Source organism: Telmatherina bonti (assembly GCF_933228915.1).
Source record: "Telmatherina bonti genome assembly, chromosome: 15".
In the NCBI taxonomy this organism is placed as follows: Eukaryota; Metazoa; Chordata; class Actinopteri; order Atheriniformes; family Telmatherinidae; genus Telmatherina; species Telmatherina bonti.
Window position 1 is genome coordinate 24,845,496 of NC_136613.1, and position 15,154 is coordinate 24,860,649.

The window sequence follows — 15,154 nt, forward strand, 5'->3', positions numbered from 1 at the left end:
GATGGTTAGATGGGGAAAAGAATAAACACACTTTATTGTAAAACATGTTGCGTTGATAAGAGGAAAATATAAATGTAACAACTTCCCTTTCCAAAGAACCAGACAAGATTGGTTTCTTGTGCTGAGTTTTGTCACTTTTTTCTTATATTTTGGCCATATTTTACATCCAACTTGTACAATTTGAATGGAACGTAAAGATAACATATATCACAAGTGTGATTAAGTAATTATGTTATTGATTAAATATGAATGCTTTTGATCAATCAAATCACAGAGAGACAACGTGTTTTTGTTACCCAGTAACGCAGTATTTATTTATCAAATATGATAGTGCTTTGTTTGAGTAACTGTGATGTGTATTAATCTGATTTTGATATATTAGACAACTACATTTTGATATTAGCTATAAATCTTTGAGAACACATACTTAAATCTCTGTGAAACTATGAATTATAATTAGGATTTTGGACAATTAATACTGTTTTTCTTTCTTATTAGAGAAGTTTCAGTTTTGAATCACCGTTAGGATATTTAACATTCTGTTCAAAGTGCTATCTTGTTTAGTTTGTCTCTGTATTTACAGTAGTCGGACTTTTTAATCAGCTTCATGGATACCAAACAGATTTAGATCACGTGACAGACCCAGCTGCTCTACATGGTCACTGTGTAATATGCTTTGACTGCTTTGACTGGATGTTTAGGAAGTCTGTAGTGCTGAAAGATTACATTCTTCAAGTGAGTTTGAGCAGTTCGCCAGTCTGCATCTTGTGCTGAATTCCCTGAATTATTTTCTTTCAGTGTTGATAAGAAAACATGTTTGCCTAGATGCACCGGGCCCTTTGAATGCTGTGCAGTCACTTGGGTGTTTTCATTTTTTTTTTTTTTCAGTATTATAAGTGGTTTTCTGGTCAGCCACAGGATGTGAGCTTATGTTTTTGTCATTGTGTTATACAGGGCAAGTTAAGGCAAGTTCATTTGTATGGCACATTTCATGCACAAGAGAATTCAAAGTGCTTTACATAAAACATTGAAGCATTAAAACAGGGTGCAAATTGTGTTTTTTTTTTAAACAAAAAACTATTTTCTCTCTCTTTTAATATCTCACTTTTTTTTCTCAAAAAGGTTTAAAGGTACAGGCTGTTTTTAAACTTAGTTTGCGTTTTCCGACTCCATCAGCATTGGAGTTGTTCTAACAGCTGATTCTAACCTTGGATGCCACAGAACACCATTTAACCTGGTTCATATCTTATGGTATACTTCTGTATTTGTCCCAGTCAAGCTGGCTTAAAGCTGGAGAGAGGTTGAAGAGAATCCCAGTAAAAACTCCACTTTGTAAATGCCTGGATCATTTCGCTCAGTCTGGATGCAGAAGTGGTTACTGTCAAATAAATGAAGAGATTAAAAAATGTCCTTCCTGCTTTTCAGAGTAGAGTTTGAGATATAAACATCTTTTGTCTTGAATGCTTTGACATTGTAAATTATAGCAATCACGCTGTCCCAGAACTGAAACTGCCTCTTCTGATGCCCATTGTGTTATAATAGCCAGTTATCCCACTGTAATGGTAATAATGGAGATTTAGTCAGGGAATACCATTGCTTTAAAGGTATTTGTTGGTATAATGAGCCCCCTAAGGACCAATTTAACAGACAAGTGGACATTCATGACTGACTGACACATAGGATCCAAGAAAAAAATGCCTTTTGATCATCATAAATCAGTGTCAGCATTGATCGGATGTGATTCACCAGCATTTAATATTACCTGCTGATGATCAGTGTCAAGTGACAGAAAATGAGAGTTTTAAACAAGCCTCTCGAGAATAGTGTTATTATTCCTAGTGTGTATTCTCGCCCTGAAAACCTATTGTTTTCCCACACCTGCTTTGTGATGCAGTGCATTCACACATAATTAGGACCTACTGTAACCATATTGACACACATACTGTGTACTTGGATCATTTGACAAGGTGACTGGATAGGCTCCATATAATATTTATAAACTTTAAAAAAAAAAAAAAAGGCATCGGGAACTCTGTCTGCCTATTCCCTAATGCTGTCACAAGTGAGGGTAAAAACATTGTTTTAACGTGGCCGTGCTGGCAATGAGGATACATTCAGGAAGCCATAGCTTTTCCTTTTCACTGTAAATCACTTGTCTCTGTGAGAAACGCTTTCCTCTTGAATTATTAAATCGACTCTCCTTGAGAGCAAGAAAAAGTATCAACAAGGTGAATAATATCGCCCCCAACAAAAACATAGCAATAATTATTGTCAAAAGAGCTTAAAACTTTCAATGCTCACATGATTTATCCTAAATTTTAATTCTTTGTATAATGAAACATGTGAAAACCTTCCTGAATTGCATATTTTCATTCTAAGGAGAGGCTGAAGATGAAAATGGTTATTTCACATGAGCAGTTTTAGTCGTTGGCAGCGGAGAAGTGTTTTCCTGCCGTGGCTTGAGGCTGCTTGTAGACTTTTGGCAGCAATATGATTCCAGCTCGTCTGTCATTAAATTGTGTCATCAGTGAAAACATTGTTCTGTCTGAGCATGCCCTTACACTCATAAAAATAATAAAGAAATTCATGTTTGTGATCACAAAAATATCCAGATGGAGTTGTTACTGACCAAAGCTGCAATTTTAGTGTGAAAATAGGACTTTCGCTGTTATCAGAATGCTCACTATTTTCTTTATTCCCATTTCCAGTTGTGCTGTTGGACACAACGTCTGTGCTTGGAGAGCTGGGATGGAAGACATATCCTATAAATGGGGTAAGAAGGGCATCCTCTGCTTTTGTTTAGTGTCACTATACAGCACGTCAGCTTCAAAATGCATGGCCGCTGCAGCCTCAATGAGATCAATTATATTGATGTTAACAGGTCAGAAGCTGTAGTCATGGCATGTTTCATATCCACGTCCTTGTTTTCAGTCAGATATCTTTTCCCACATGGGAAATACTGTAATTGAGAAAAAGATAATGAGGGAAGGAAGCTTTTGTTGTTCAGTCTTCCACTAAGAAATTGTGTCACTGTGGGGCATCGTTTTCATTTAATTGACTTTATAAATGTTTGCCCAATTCTAATCTGTTTCCATATGGTTTTAATATGTGTTTTGTACGTAATTATACATTTCTTTGTAATCGGTTATTCTCCCATCCTTCCTATAACCTCATCTTAAGGAGAACATCTTCATTACCACATATTGCAGAAAATATGGTCTTGAAGTTTTTATTAAAATGTCTGTTTCTTCTCTCATTAAAAAAAAGAAAGAAATACTGCATGCACTGCCATACCATGTTCAGTATTTCTCTCAGTCAGCTTTACCTAAAAGGGATACTCTCATTTTGTTGTGGATGTTAGTGCCTCTGGCTCTATTGCAATATTATATGGCTGGAAATCAGAACTTTGGAAACAGCAGCGAGCGTCAAACAGAAGGTGGACTGGCATCATAAAATATAGATGTGTTGACAACATTCTGTGACATGCTCAGATCAAAACCTTGTTGCATCAAAAGGTCTGTCTCTCCGTTGTCAGAATACCTGGATGCCTGATTGAAATGGTTTTCTTTTACAGTAAGCAGTAACGTTAGGATTACCCAACTTTTCCTTCCCCATTCACTTCTTTTACCCATTACTGGTTGAAGAGGCAGAGGTGATGCTACTGTGTTCATGCCGGTTTGGTACTGTTCAGTTCTTGTTTTGGCCTTGTTGAACTGACCATTTTCTTCAGGTTAGAACCCAACACATGAGATTTAATAGCTATACTTTCATTTCTTCTTAAATAAAAGAAGTAGATATGATGAGGCCATTAGTAAACTTATATTTCTGCATTTGCGTTTAGCCATTTTCCTTCCAAATAACATCTTTCTTCAGACATGAGAAAAAAAAAACCCTGGAATAACCATTGAGGTGTGTATTTTTTTGCATTTTTTTAACCTGTAGATGTGTGAACTGGTGCATATATAATCTACACTGCATCATTTGCATAATTGAGATAACATATCTGAACATTTTGATGTACTGAGTCAGAAATCTTCAGTTGACCTACATGGTGCAAACTTTCCAAACCTATCACTTCCCATTTACTGGATGTTTTTACAACTGAGTTTGCCCTTTATAATTCATAGATTGTTTGTTAGATATTCATACATAAACCACTGCAAAAATATATAAGCGCATACTGTTGACAGTATTTTATGATTAATATGTTGATTAAAAGGAGATGATTAAAGTCTTTGATGTACAGAGAAAGAATAATTAGTAGGAAATAGGTTTTCTTTTTTTACATTAATAGTAAATAAGTGCTAAACATCGTCAAAAATGGAAAAATAACATGCAATAATTAAACAATATCTCACTGTGACTTTCTCTCTGTCTTCCTCAACCCTTGTCTTGGGTTTTATTTCTCCAAATGATCCTCAGCTGGAAGGTTGTTTTTTTTTAATCCCCCCAAACTTTCTCTGTTTCACCATCCTGTGGCCTTCAATGGCCCATATCAGGGTTATAGATGTGATTACATCATGTATGTCGTGGTGACAGCCGCCCATAGTGTTAAGGAAAAGGAGATGGGGAGGCTGTTACCTCAATGATTAAGCTGTCAGTCGTCCTCCCCCTTCACTCACCCTCTATCCTCCGACTTACCATTAATATTTAAGCCATCTAGGTGAGAGGGCCTGAGGGAAGGTGTGAAGATCTGGGGAGGTAAAATAGTTTAAAATCCCCCCCCCCCTTTTTCCCCCTCACTACCTGGGAGCCAGCAGGAGCAAGTCAATCTCCACCATATTAGACACAGCCCGGTATCAGGCCGATACAGCAGCACATCATGTAGCTGCCTATCAGAGACATGCACTTGTTCTAGTTTTGGACATAAACTGCTGTCACTCCGTACTGCCCAGTGCACACCTTAAAATAATTTCCTATGCAGTTACTTCTCCGAAATGATTAGCCGATGATGAGTTTGCCTGGCATACAGCTAGTCGTATGACCAAATACTGTAGGTGAAGTGGAGGAGTATATTTAGAGAGGAGGTTTTTTATCAAAAACCTATAAGTCACTCTTAAATGGAGGAAGAAGTTGATTTTAGTCATATGCCAGAATTTTTACAATTTTAAAACATAGCTGTAAATATTTTTACCAAATTGGGAATATGAGAAAAAATATGTGATCAGTTAGTATTGCCAAAAGAAATTATTCTGAGATCCCAATAATACTAAAATGTAATATCTAGTTAGACTTTCATCGACACAAGTACCTAAATGCCACTTTTGCGCTTGCTGGATCATGGAAAGAACCATTTTGAACAGGCACTGCAAAGGAGAACCCTTCCCCCTACAGCTACCTGGAGGACCCAGCTGCTCGTGCTTGAGTCTGCTGACGCCAATCCTGGTAGATAATCTGAAAAGTACGACAGCTGTTTGGACTTTGAAGCAATGCTTCACCTGGTTTCATGTTCAAAGGACTCAAAACAGAATCATATCTGTGGAAATGATAACATAAGTTAACTATGTTGCTGGTGGTGTCTGCACTCTTCTGCACTTTGCCGTTGTCTAATTAACAACACACTCGTATTTCCCACTACTGTGCCAGGTAGCAAAAGGTTTTAGTTTTGCTTCATAAACATTGAATTTGAAAGTCAAACTTCATGGATTGTAGCCATAGTTACGACCAAAACACAAACAAAACCTCACACTTCTTTTCATTTAGTATTTTTCTTCCACTACAATGAGCAGTTTGAGAAGATTGCACAAGCAAGTAAAGCTTTAAAATGATACACTTATTTTACAATGTTAGTGTCTTTCCTTTTATTTGGTAATCATTTTCTTTTTATGGGCTTTGATGTTATTTATGTGGCATTCTGATTTTGATTTTTTTCTCCCCTCAGTAGAATTGTATCAATCACCATCCTTAGTATCGGTTTAAATTTTAAAAGTTTAGTTTCATGATAGACCTGTACTGGATTAGTTGGTATTACATTTTCTGTCTCTTGAAATGAAAAAATAAAGGGAAAAAACATTGTGGAGTTACTCAGCAAGCCTTTTTTTGTGATTTTTAAATGGCTCAACGAACATTTATTCATAACGCACTTCCAAAATCATGAATGCCTTCCCCTCAGTACAAATTACAGCAGGGGCTGCAGAATGGTTTAAAGGGCTTTAATTGATTGTGTGAGCTATGTGACACAGCTGCTGCAGCTACCACAGATGCCTTTGTTGGTGAGAGGGAAAGATCCGGAATCAGACAATAACCAACTACCCTTACGCTTTTGCCTCACGCGGCATCTTTGCTTCACAACTCTTTCCCTTCATTTGTGTTTTTTCTTCTTTGTACCCCCTGGGAAAGTCCTCTGGTTTTTGCTTCTCTCAAATGAAAAACAAAAGAAAAAAGTTCAAGGATTTCTTTCATTAGTTTATCTAAAGAGTCACAGTTTTAACAGAGCCTCCATGTGGGAAATATATTTCTTGAAAGAACTGGCTTTTAAACATGGTGTGCTTCAAATGCTTCAAACATAAAATGAGTGTTGTACGGCCTTTCAGCATATCTTCTCATCTCAATAACTCTTTTTTGTCTAGAAAATTTTCAAGTTTGGATTAACACAGTGGCTCGAGCACACCAAAAGCTTGCAAAGCATGACATCATCATCAAAAATCAATGATAACCATCTCATAGGTCGCAGGTGAAGTTTAAATGAGGCCACCCATTCAAAATTTAATGAAGGCTGAGGTTGATGATGCTTTGAACAGAGATGGATGGACGGGCAACTTATTTACACTAATACTACATTGTCTTCTCTTTGGTACTGGATTTAAAAGAAGTTGCAGATGAGAAAGCATTTGTAAGTTCATTAGCAATTCTAAACTATGAAATCTTCATTAGGGATGCACTTATGTCTGATAATCACAGCTGTCCAGGAATACGTTTAATTGAATTAAAATTAGCAAGGGAGATGGTAAGACATTTCAGCTCATTCATTTTATTAATATCTTTGCATTTCCTTGTAGATTTACATCTCGGGCATCTACAGGAACTGGAAAACCATGAACAAGTATTTACTCACTGCAAGCATTATTGTATGTGTTGGTCACGCCGAGCTCTCACTGTCAATGTGCTCTTTGATCATTCTTTACCTGCCACGTTCACATAGAAAGTAGACTTGTTTCAACTAGCCGCAAGGGGAAGTCATCCAAGGAGGATTGTTGCCATGTTTGTTAATGACATGAATGTAGTCATTTCCTGGGAGTAAGAAAACACATTCACCCTCAAAGGTTTTACTCATTAGATTTATGCATATGGAAGAAGAATCTCACTCAAGGGCTTCGAGGGCTTTGGAAATTTCTCTTTGTATTCTTTTCCAGTATAAATTGATGAAAGCATGCTTCAGAATACAAAAGTCATGCCAATTTATCAGGGAAAAATATGTTGAGAAATGTGTCAGAGTTATGTGTCTCTGTGCTCTAAGAGCCTCCATGTCTGTAAATGCTGAATAGTGATAAAGAACAGGGTGTCAGATGGGTGAATGAAAGAGACAGAGAAGAAGGGAAAGAGGGTTGACCTGGCGTCTCCATGCAGCCACAATAAGCTCCACTCAGAATGGGCAGACATAGTGGTGAAATATGCATGAGTCCTTTCCCAGTGGTGGGTGGTGGTGTGGGAAGGCGAGCGAAGCGGTGAGTGGAGCAGCTTATTTATTAAATTACATGAAACAGCTTTAAGGGATTAAGAATGCCTAATGTTGCCTTTTGTTTTCACTTATTGATATTATAATACCAGCTGGGAAGAGGCAGGTTAGAGAACAGAGAATGATAGATGTCCATCATAAAGAGATGGAGTAATCCTATTTTCATCTTTTGTCAGAGATCCCAGGCAGCCAATAAGTCACATCTTCTGGGGGCGTATAAACAGTGTTATGTAAGTGAGGAACACGCCGTTGCTGGTTTACTGCCACTGGAGCACTGCTCACTCAAATATTAGCCTTTGTAAATGCAATTCCTCAAAACCGTTGAGCTCAGAGCAAGATACTCTCAGTGTGTGTGTGTGTGTGTGTGTGTGTGTGTGTGTGTGTGTGTGTGTGTATGTGTGTGTGTGTGTGTGTGTGTGTAAGAGAGTGTCATTGTATAAGTTTTAGTTTGTATTTGCGCTTGATGTGCAGGCATTGGTTTGCATTTGTCATTTTGTGAACAAAAAGGAATTTTTGACATTGTTAACCATCCACTAAACAATAGTTTTCAGGCAATAGTGAAATCAAAATCAGAAAAAAAAACATCAATGCTCTTTGAGTATGTTATTTTGTACTTTTATTTTGTAAAAACAAACAAACAAAAAAAAAAACACCTTTTCACTTGTCTAACTGACAGATAACAGAAGACTTGGACCTGACAATAGCACCAGTTAAAACAGATTCTATTATATGCCTGCTGCTGGCAATGTGTCCGCATATGTACTACGGCACTCCCACATTCTCAGTGTATTTTTGGCATGTAGGCTGTGTGTGTTTGTACAAGGTAACGTGACGTACACAAGGTGCAATATTGACTTGAGGCGCTCATGCAAATGAGAGAATTAATACGAGATCGAAGGAAAAAACACAATGCCGACACTTTGGTGAATGGTTGTTTACCAAAATGTTACAGAAGTAAAGTTTTACCAGCGGATTAACCTTTACTAGTTCAAAGTCCTAGTCATAAACCGTATATAAAAAGATGGACGGAGCCTCCATGACGTCACCCATAGGTTTCTGAAGAGCTGAATTGAAGCTCGGTTGGTGATTCCTACCATCACCATCTTGGCAAGAGCATGCGTATCGTCTCACCCAGAAATACAAATATGGGCAAAGAGGTAGAGCTGAGAGGGGGCTGTGAGGGGGGGTGGGGGGGGGGGGGGGGGGGGATTGATGACTGACATTGAGCAAATTCCGATCTGCCTGTAGCGAAGAGTTAACTGAGCTAACCCGGAGCCAACAGCAGCTAACCAGCATGCGGAGGTAAGGGGGCGAAAGCTAAGTCACGTTAACTGGCTAAAAACCGCGGATGTTCTACGTTCTTCTTCCTTGAAGCGGGAGATTGGGTACCTGTCAATCAAAGACACACACCCCTAAATATGTCGAGCTTCAAGATTAAATTACTTTTAAACTTGAAGTGGGAGATCGGGTACCTGTCAATTAAAGGGACACGCCCCTAAATATGTCGAACTTCAAGATTAAATTACTTTTAAACGGTGGAGTTAAAAAAAAAAAAAATCCCTCCCCCCACAGTTGTCATGAAGATAAACCTGACCTATTAAACCAAAAATGGATTTTTCAACCAGGATGTAAACATGTTTATTTCTGCCCGGAAGTTGCCTTTTTAACATGGGAATGAGAATAGGGATTAACATAAACCCTATCCTACTTATTTTCTTAATTAAAAGCATGTTTAGTGATAATGAAGTCATCTGTCTGGATATATCTTGTTACAGTGTTTTGCTTTTTTTTAAAGAAATATGCATTGACTTGACAAAATGGACAGCAAACAAACTTAAATTCTATCTGATTGAAATTTAAGGTAAAAATGAAGAAAAATGGGTCCATAACCATTACTTTGAGTGCCATGATTCTATCTGTGTCTAAAACATTCACGTGTGACCTGTGCTGGTGTGAGAAATCTGGCTTTCTCACAACCTTAATGACAAATCATACAAGGTTAATACTTGATATTCAGTCGACTCTAGGTGTGAATGTGCATGATTGCTTTTGTGATTGACTGGCATCCGGTTCAGGGTGTACCTCACTTTTTTCTGACCGTAGCTGGGATGGACCTCAGCTCCCTTGCAACTTTCAGTTGGATGAAGTTGGTATAAAACATTGGCTGCTTTTAGTAACATCAACAAATAAAGAATAAACTTAAAAAACAAAAACCTTTTATGTGGATTTTTTTATGTTTCATCTACAAAATGCAGACTAACACCAGATTGATCAATTTAGGCTTAGAACTGAAGTCTGAGTTAACTGTGATCATCTACAGTAAATTGCCTTGTGCACGTGCACAGGAAGCACTTCCTGCTGCGCAATTAAGTGTCACTTCATCTTTATAGTACACATATTTCTTTGTGATTCTCCTTAAACACCAAAAAATACAAAGACCTCTAAACAAATTGTTCTGCCATTTTTTGGGAGAGTTTTAGGAAGGAGAAGATTGACATCAGATTTAGGCTTTGAGTTCCCAAGATGATGGGATTGACAGGAACAATCAGTTCTGAAATGGGAGGGAAACCATAACAAAGTGTATATTCAGTTATGAAAAGATGCAATATGATGTCACTTATTGGAATAAGAATAAAGATTAACACATCAAAAGACATTCAAGTACTTGCACGTTCGTGTGGGCTTTGTACACCTTCTCAAACATCCCTACTTTCCCCTCAGTCATAATCCTTAATCTTTTTATTGCAATATTTAACTACAGTAAATGATTGCAGCTACTCGACCCAAGGCTTATCTCAAAGCACTTCCTTCATCCCTAATACTATTAGCCTTGAGGGTGAGAGTGAACAACAGAGAGGAGAGAAGAAAATCTGTATGTCAGAATCCTTCATAGCTCAGATAAACTTCTTTAATATGTGCTGCTGAGTGATGGCCAGCAGCTCTGTGAAAGGAGGGAAAGAAGGGGAATAATCCAGAATCATTTCACTTCTCCCCATGGAGGCTCTAATATAAAAAAGGTATGATGATTTAGCACACCAGTGTTCATCTCAGGGACCTCTGCCATAACCAGGCTTAAGCAGTGCTGGGGGATCCCTTAATTGGCTTGTTTCTTGTCAGGGACACACTGAGGCCAATATCTAATGCACTCCCACTCGGCATCTTGCTGACAGCAGAACATATCCTGACAGTTTTTTGGGCTAACCCACATCGTGCACGGAATACAGTGAGGTGAGTTAGAGCGAGTGGGAAGGAAAGACAGGATGGATGCAAATGAAAGAAGAAGGGAAAATGGAGGGAGGGATGGAAGAGTGAGGAGATTATTAGTGCCCAGTTGAATGCAGTAGCTGAATTTGTGAACACAGGAAATAGTAGCAACTAAGGAGAGAAGGTAGAATATGTGCTGTCTGAAAGAGAGGTTAAGACTCATGGACATGTTTATTTCCAACAGTTAAAACAAGAAATAAGTCAGTTGTTTAAACTAATACTACCCATATACTATATACTATAGAAGTATACTATCCATACTTCTAAATTGTGACACATATCCTTAGGCTATTGTTTATCGGACAGTATTCCCGTGACAGCATCTGTAATGCATGACCAATAAAACGTGTAAGCTGTGACTCTGTAACTGGTGTACTTCATCATGTACGTTAATTTGGTCCTATGTTAAAGCCGAACCCTAAATAAATAAAATAAGGGGGTTATATTATAAGGGGGTTATATTATGAAAGAAAAAAATGAGTTCAACAGTAGTCTGATAAAGAAGACTTATGGACATCGATGTAGCCATTTTGGTCTGAGTGAAATGTGACAAAATATGAGCTCATAAAAACGGGCAAAGACTCCAGCATCAACAAGAACTTCTGCAAAGTTCTATGTTTTTGTCCCTTTTTGCTTTTTTTTTTTGTGTGTGTGTGTGTGAAAAACAGAAAACCCTAAGTGTGTATTAACCCAACTGAGTTCCCTATACAGCTGCACCTTTTCACATATTTTTACAGTAGCTTTCCTTTTACCAGAAGAGTTGAAATTAGAATGTGACTGGAAAGCAGTCCATTAAGGCTTAATGGCAACATCCAGCCACTTAAAACATTTCCAGACTGTTGCTCTGCACAAATAAACAAAACACACCATCACTGACATTTTTTTTGTTTTACATATTGGTGCAGAACCCTTATTTTACTATTAAACATTTTTAACTGAGTGCTTTGTGCTTTTTTTCTTCTTTACACAGTTTAAGTGCACTACATGGGAAAAAAAAGATCACATCTAGCTGAATGCAGAAGTTACACACATGCACAATTAGAGTCAGACTTTGTCCTATATTCCTTCAAGAGGACACTGAGGTGGCCCACTTAGAGGAAACCTGCCCAAGGTCATGGTGCTTAATCTCTAGTAGGCTGTTTACTCCTGCCTGTTTCACTTGACTTGCATCAATTCAATTCAACTTTATTTATATAGCGTCAAATCACGGCAATGCCATCTCAAGACGCTTTACAGACAGAGGGGAAAACATAATGAAGGCCAATTCATAACAGCCTATATAAGGAAACCAACAGATTGAGTTGAGTCCAACTCAATCTCCCATCCTGAGCAAGCACACTGGCAACAGTGGGAAGGAAAAAACTCCCTTTTAACAGGAAGGAAACCTCCGGCAGAACCCGGCTCAGGACAGGCAGCCATCTGCCTCTGCTGTGTGGGGGGAAGAGGACAGAAAGACAACAGACAACAGGAACTGCTACTCCCGGCCAGGGAGACCTGCTGAGACAGGAGACATACATGTTAATGATGCAACACTGTTATGGGGGGGGGGGGGGGGGGGGTAAAAGAAAGAGATAAAGAGAAAAAGAAAGAAGCTCAGTGTATCAGGAAATGTCCCTCAGCAGTCTAAACCTATAGCAGCATAACTAAGGGATGCTAACCATCCCTAGCTATAGGACTTATCAAAAAGATAAGTCTTCAGCCTAGTCTTAAAGGTGGGGAGGGTCATCAGAAAATATATTGCCATGACAATGACGCATTTCAGCCATACTCCACACCTGAACCTCAAGTCTTCTGTCTGAAGTGAATTTATTACAGTGTCCACAAGCTGACTTGAACACTACAAAGTCAAACAGAAGCTAGCCAAGACAAAAAGAGAGGGTTTATACTTATCCAGGATTTTTTTCCTATTTTTAATATGCTTATCTATAAGCAAAAACTTAGTTAGTGGTGCAATTCTTTGAATTCTTGTTACATTATACCTTGTACTGAGCTAATAATAGTCTTTTTTCACCAGAATCTCATACTGCCTTTAAACCCTTACAATGCTCATGTAGCTAATCCTACAAATGACATGTTACCATTACAGCAAAGCTGACATTTTAGATGTGAAAGCTGAAAAAAAGGCTTAAATAGGTGTAAGAAATCTAATTTTCATTGTCAGTGGAGCAAATCTATAAGGGATACTTGTCCATATACTAGATCCCATTCTTATATCTCTGTCTGTTAGACTAACAGATGATATCCTCAAATGGTCAATTTTTAAGAACAGATTTAAATTTGTATTATGTGTGATCTTTCTCTAAGAAGTGAGTCTGACTCTTTCTGTCACCTCTTAAACATCTTTCTTTGTCTTCCAGATTATGTGTGTTTGATTGAAACAGGATTTTTCTTTGTTGCTGTCTATATAGTCTTGTAATAGCTTTGTGCCTAGCAGAGCAATCGCAGTGCTCCATCAAGCTCTGACACATCCATTTGTCACACTCTCTGTGGTCAGATAGAAAACCAAGGGAAAATGTGCAGATCTCACACACAAGCTGCTATATCACTCCAGGAGCGTTGTCATAGTCTACACTACATATGGTGTTATCATATTTTGATGTTGCTGACAAAAAAAAAAAAAAAAAAATCATCTTCACCTGTTGCATTGGTTGGATGTGTGTATGCTGTGACCTGCTGAAAGAACCTTTGAAGAAAATCCAACATGACAAGTTGAGATGGGGAAGGAAAAGTTTTGAATTGAGATTGCTAAACACAAAGCTGAGAGCTGATACTCTCTCTGACGGAATCAATGAAGTGACAAGTGATGATATATCCTGTGAGGTAGAGCTTCAACAAGTCAATAAAAAAGGGAATCACTACTAACTTAACAACACAAAAGTAGCAGCTCAGCACTGATGGTACTAAAGATAATGATGAAAAAAACCAAACAATTCTTCCTCTCCTTGCTTTAACATGAGTAACGTGTGTTAGGATCTGAGACCTCTGGGACTCTCACCAGGATATATATGAAAATAAGACATAAGGATGATGATGACTATTTAAGATAATTTTAGTTCATACTGTATTCTCTGAGTTGTTATTATTGTTTTCTTTCTTATTTTGGACTCAGGGACCAATTAGGATGCCAATACGTGATGCCAATCCAGTATGTCACTCCAGGGCATTTCATGCTGCTCCTTTGTACTTTATTGAATTTCCCTTCGGGGATTAATAAAGTATTTTTAATTTCATTTGTAAAAGTCGGTGGAAAGTGAACTGTAAAGGATCAACACTGTGATGTTTCAGGACCCCAATGCACCGGCCAGGGGAATATTATAGAAATCATAGGTGGCAAAAAACAATCTATAAAAAAAAAACAGAAATCAGAACCAAGTGATTCCCAAGTACCAATAATAAAGGAGGGATTTAGATTTAACAAAGGTAATATATATATATATATATATATATATATATATATATATATATATATATATATATATATATATATATGTATATATATATATATATATATAAAGTATATTAATTAATTATGACATTCTTACATTTTGTTCTTGTGTTTTATGTTTTATTTTGCATTTTGCTTCCCCATGGAAATTTGCGTTTACCAAGTTATTTTGATTGATCTGGGCATTTGGTTTTTATGTTTTCAGTGCCTCTCATTGGATTTCTCCGCTGCTCTGTCAAGCTGCCAGTTTCTAATATGCATCTGGCTTCTTCTCGCTCTCGCTGCAATGGAGGCACACATCTATTTGTCAGCGTTAACTTCTGGACAAGCAAAGTCTTTATAGTGCAGAAGTAGTTTAAAATTGCATAATCATTAGAGCCCTACACAAGTCATCAGATTTTTTCTTCAGTTCTCTTTTGGTTTAATTTAGCTTTTTTGTTATGTTTAGGGATGAAAACTTATTGGTGATGTTTACAAACTAAAACAAATAGTCAGGATTAGTGACACGTTATGGACAGGTTTATGTATTATAGCCCTTCAAAAAAAAATCCAGCTTTGTTAAACAGCTAATGATGTGGAAATCCACCTTTTGTTCCCCATAAACCTGTGTGTTGGAAACTGACGCCAAGGCTTCCTCCTCTATTGATTTTTGCCTGAAAAGGATCCTTTCAAAACAATTGTATATCTTGCTGTTAGAGTGAGACCAAGCTGATGATACAGTTTAGTTCTTTGTATGGATTAGAAAAGACAGTCTCTGATAAAACAGAAAT

The 15,154-nt window shown here is 37.6% G+C and overlaps 1 protein-coding gene across 1 annotated transcript in view; it reads left to right on the plus strand.

Moving 5' to 3' along the window:
* The window catches only part of LOC306766336 (ephrin type-A receptor 6-like), a gene marked incomplete at both ends in the record, with an annotated part of 174,903 nt that overhangs the window by 7,674 nt on the left and 152,075 nt on the right, over positions 1–15,154 (plus strand). Inside the window, one exon of the mRNA XM_079254033.1 lies at positions 2,709–2,773. Within this exon, the coding sequence (XP_079110159.1) occupies positions 2,709–2,773 (65 nt within the window). The remainder of the gene's footprint in view (positions 1–2,708; positions 2,774–15,154) is intronic.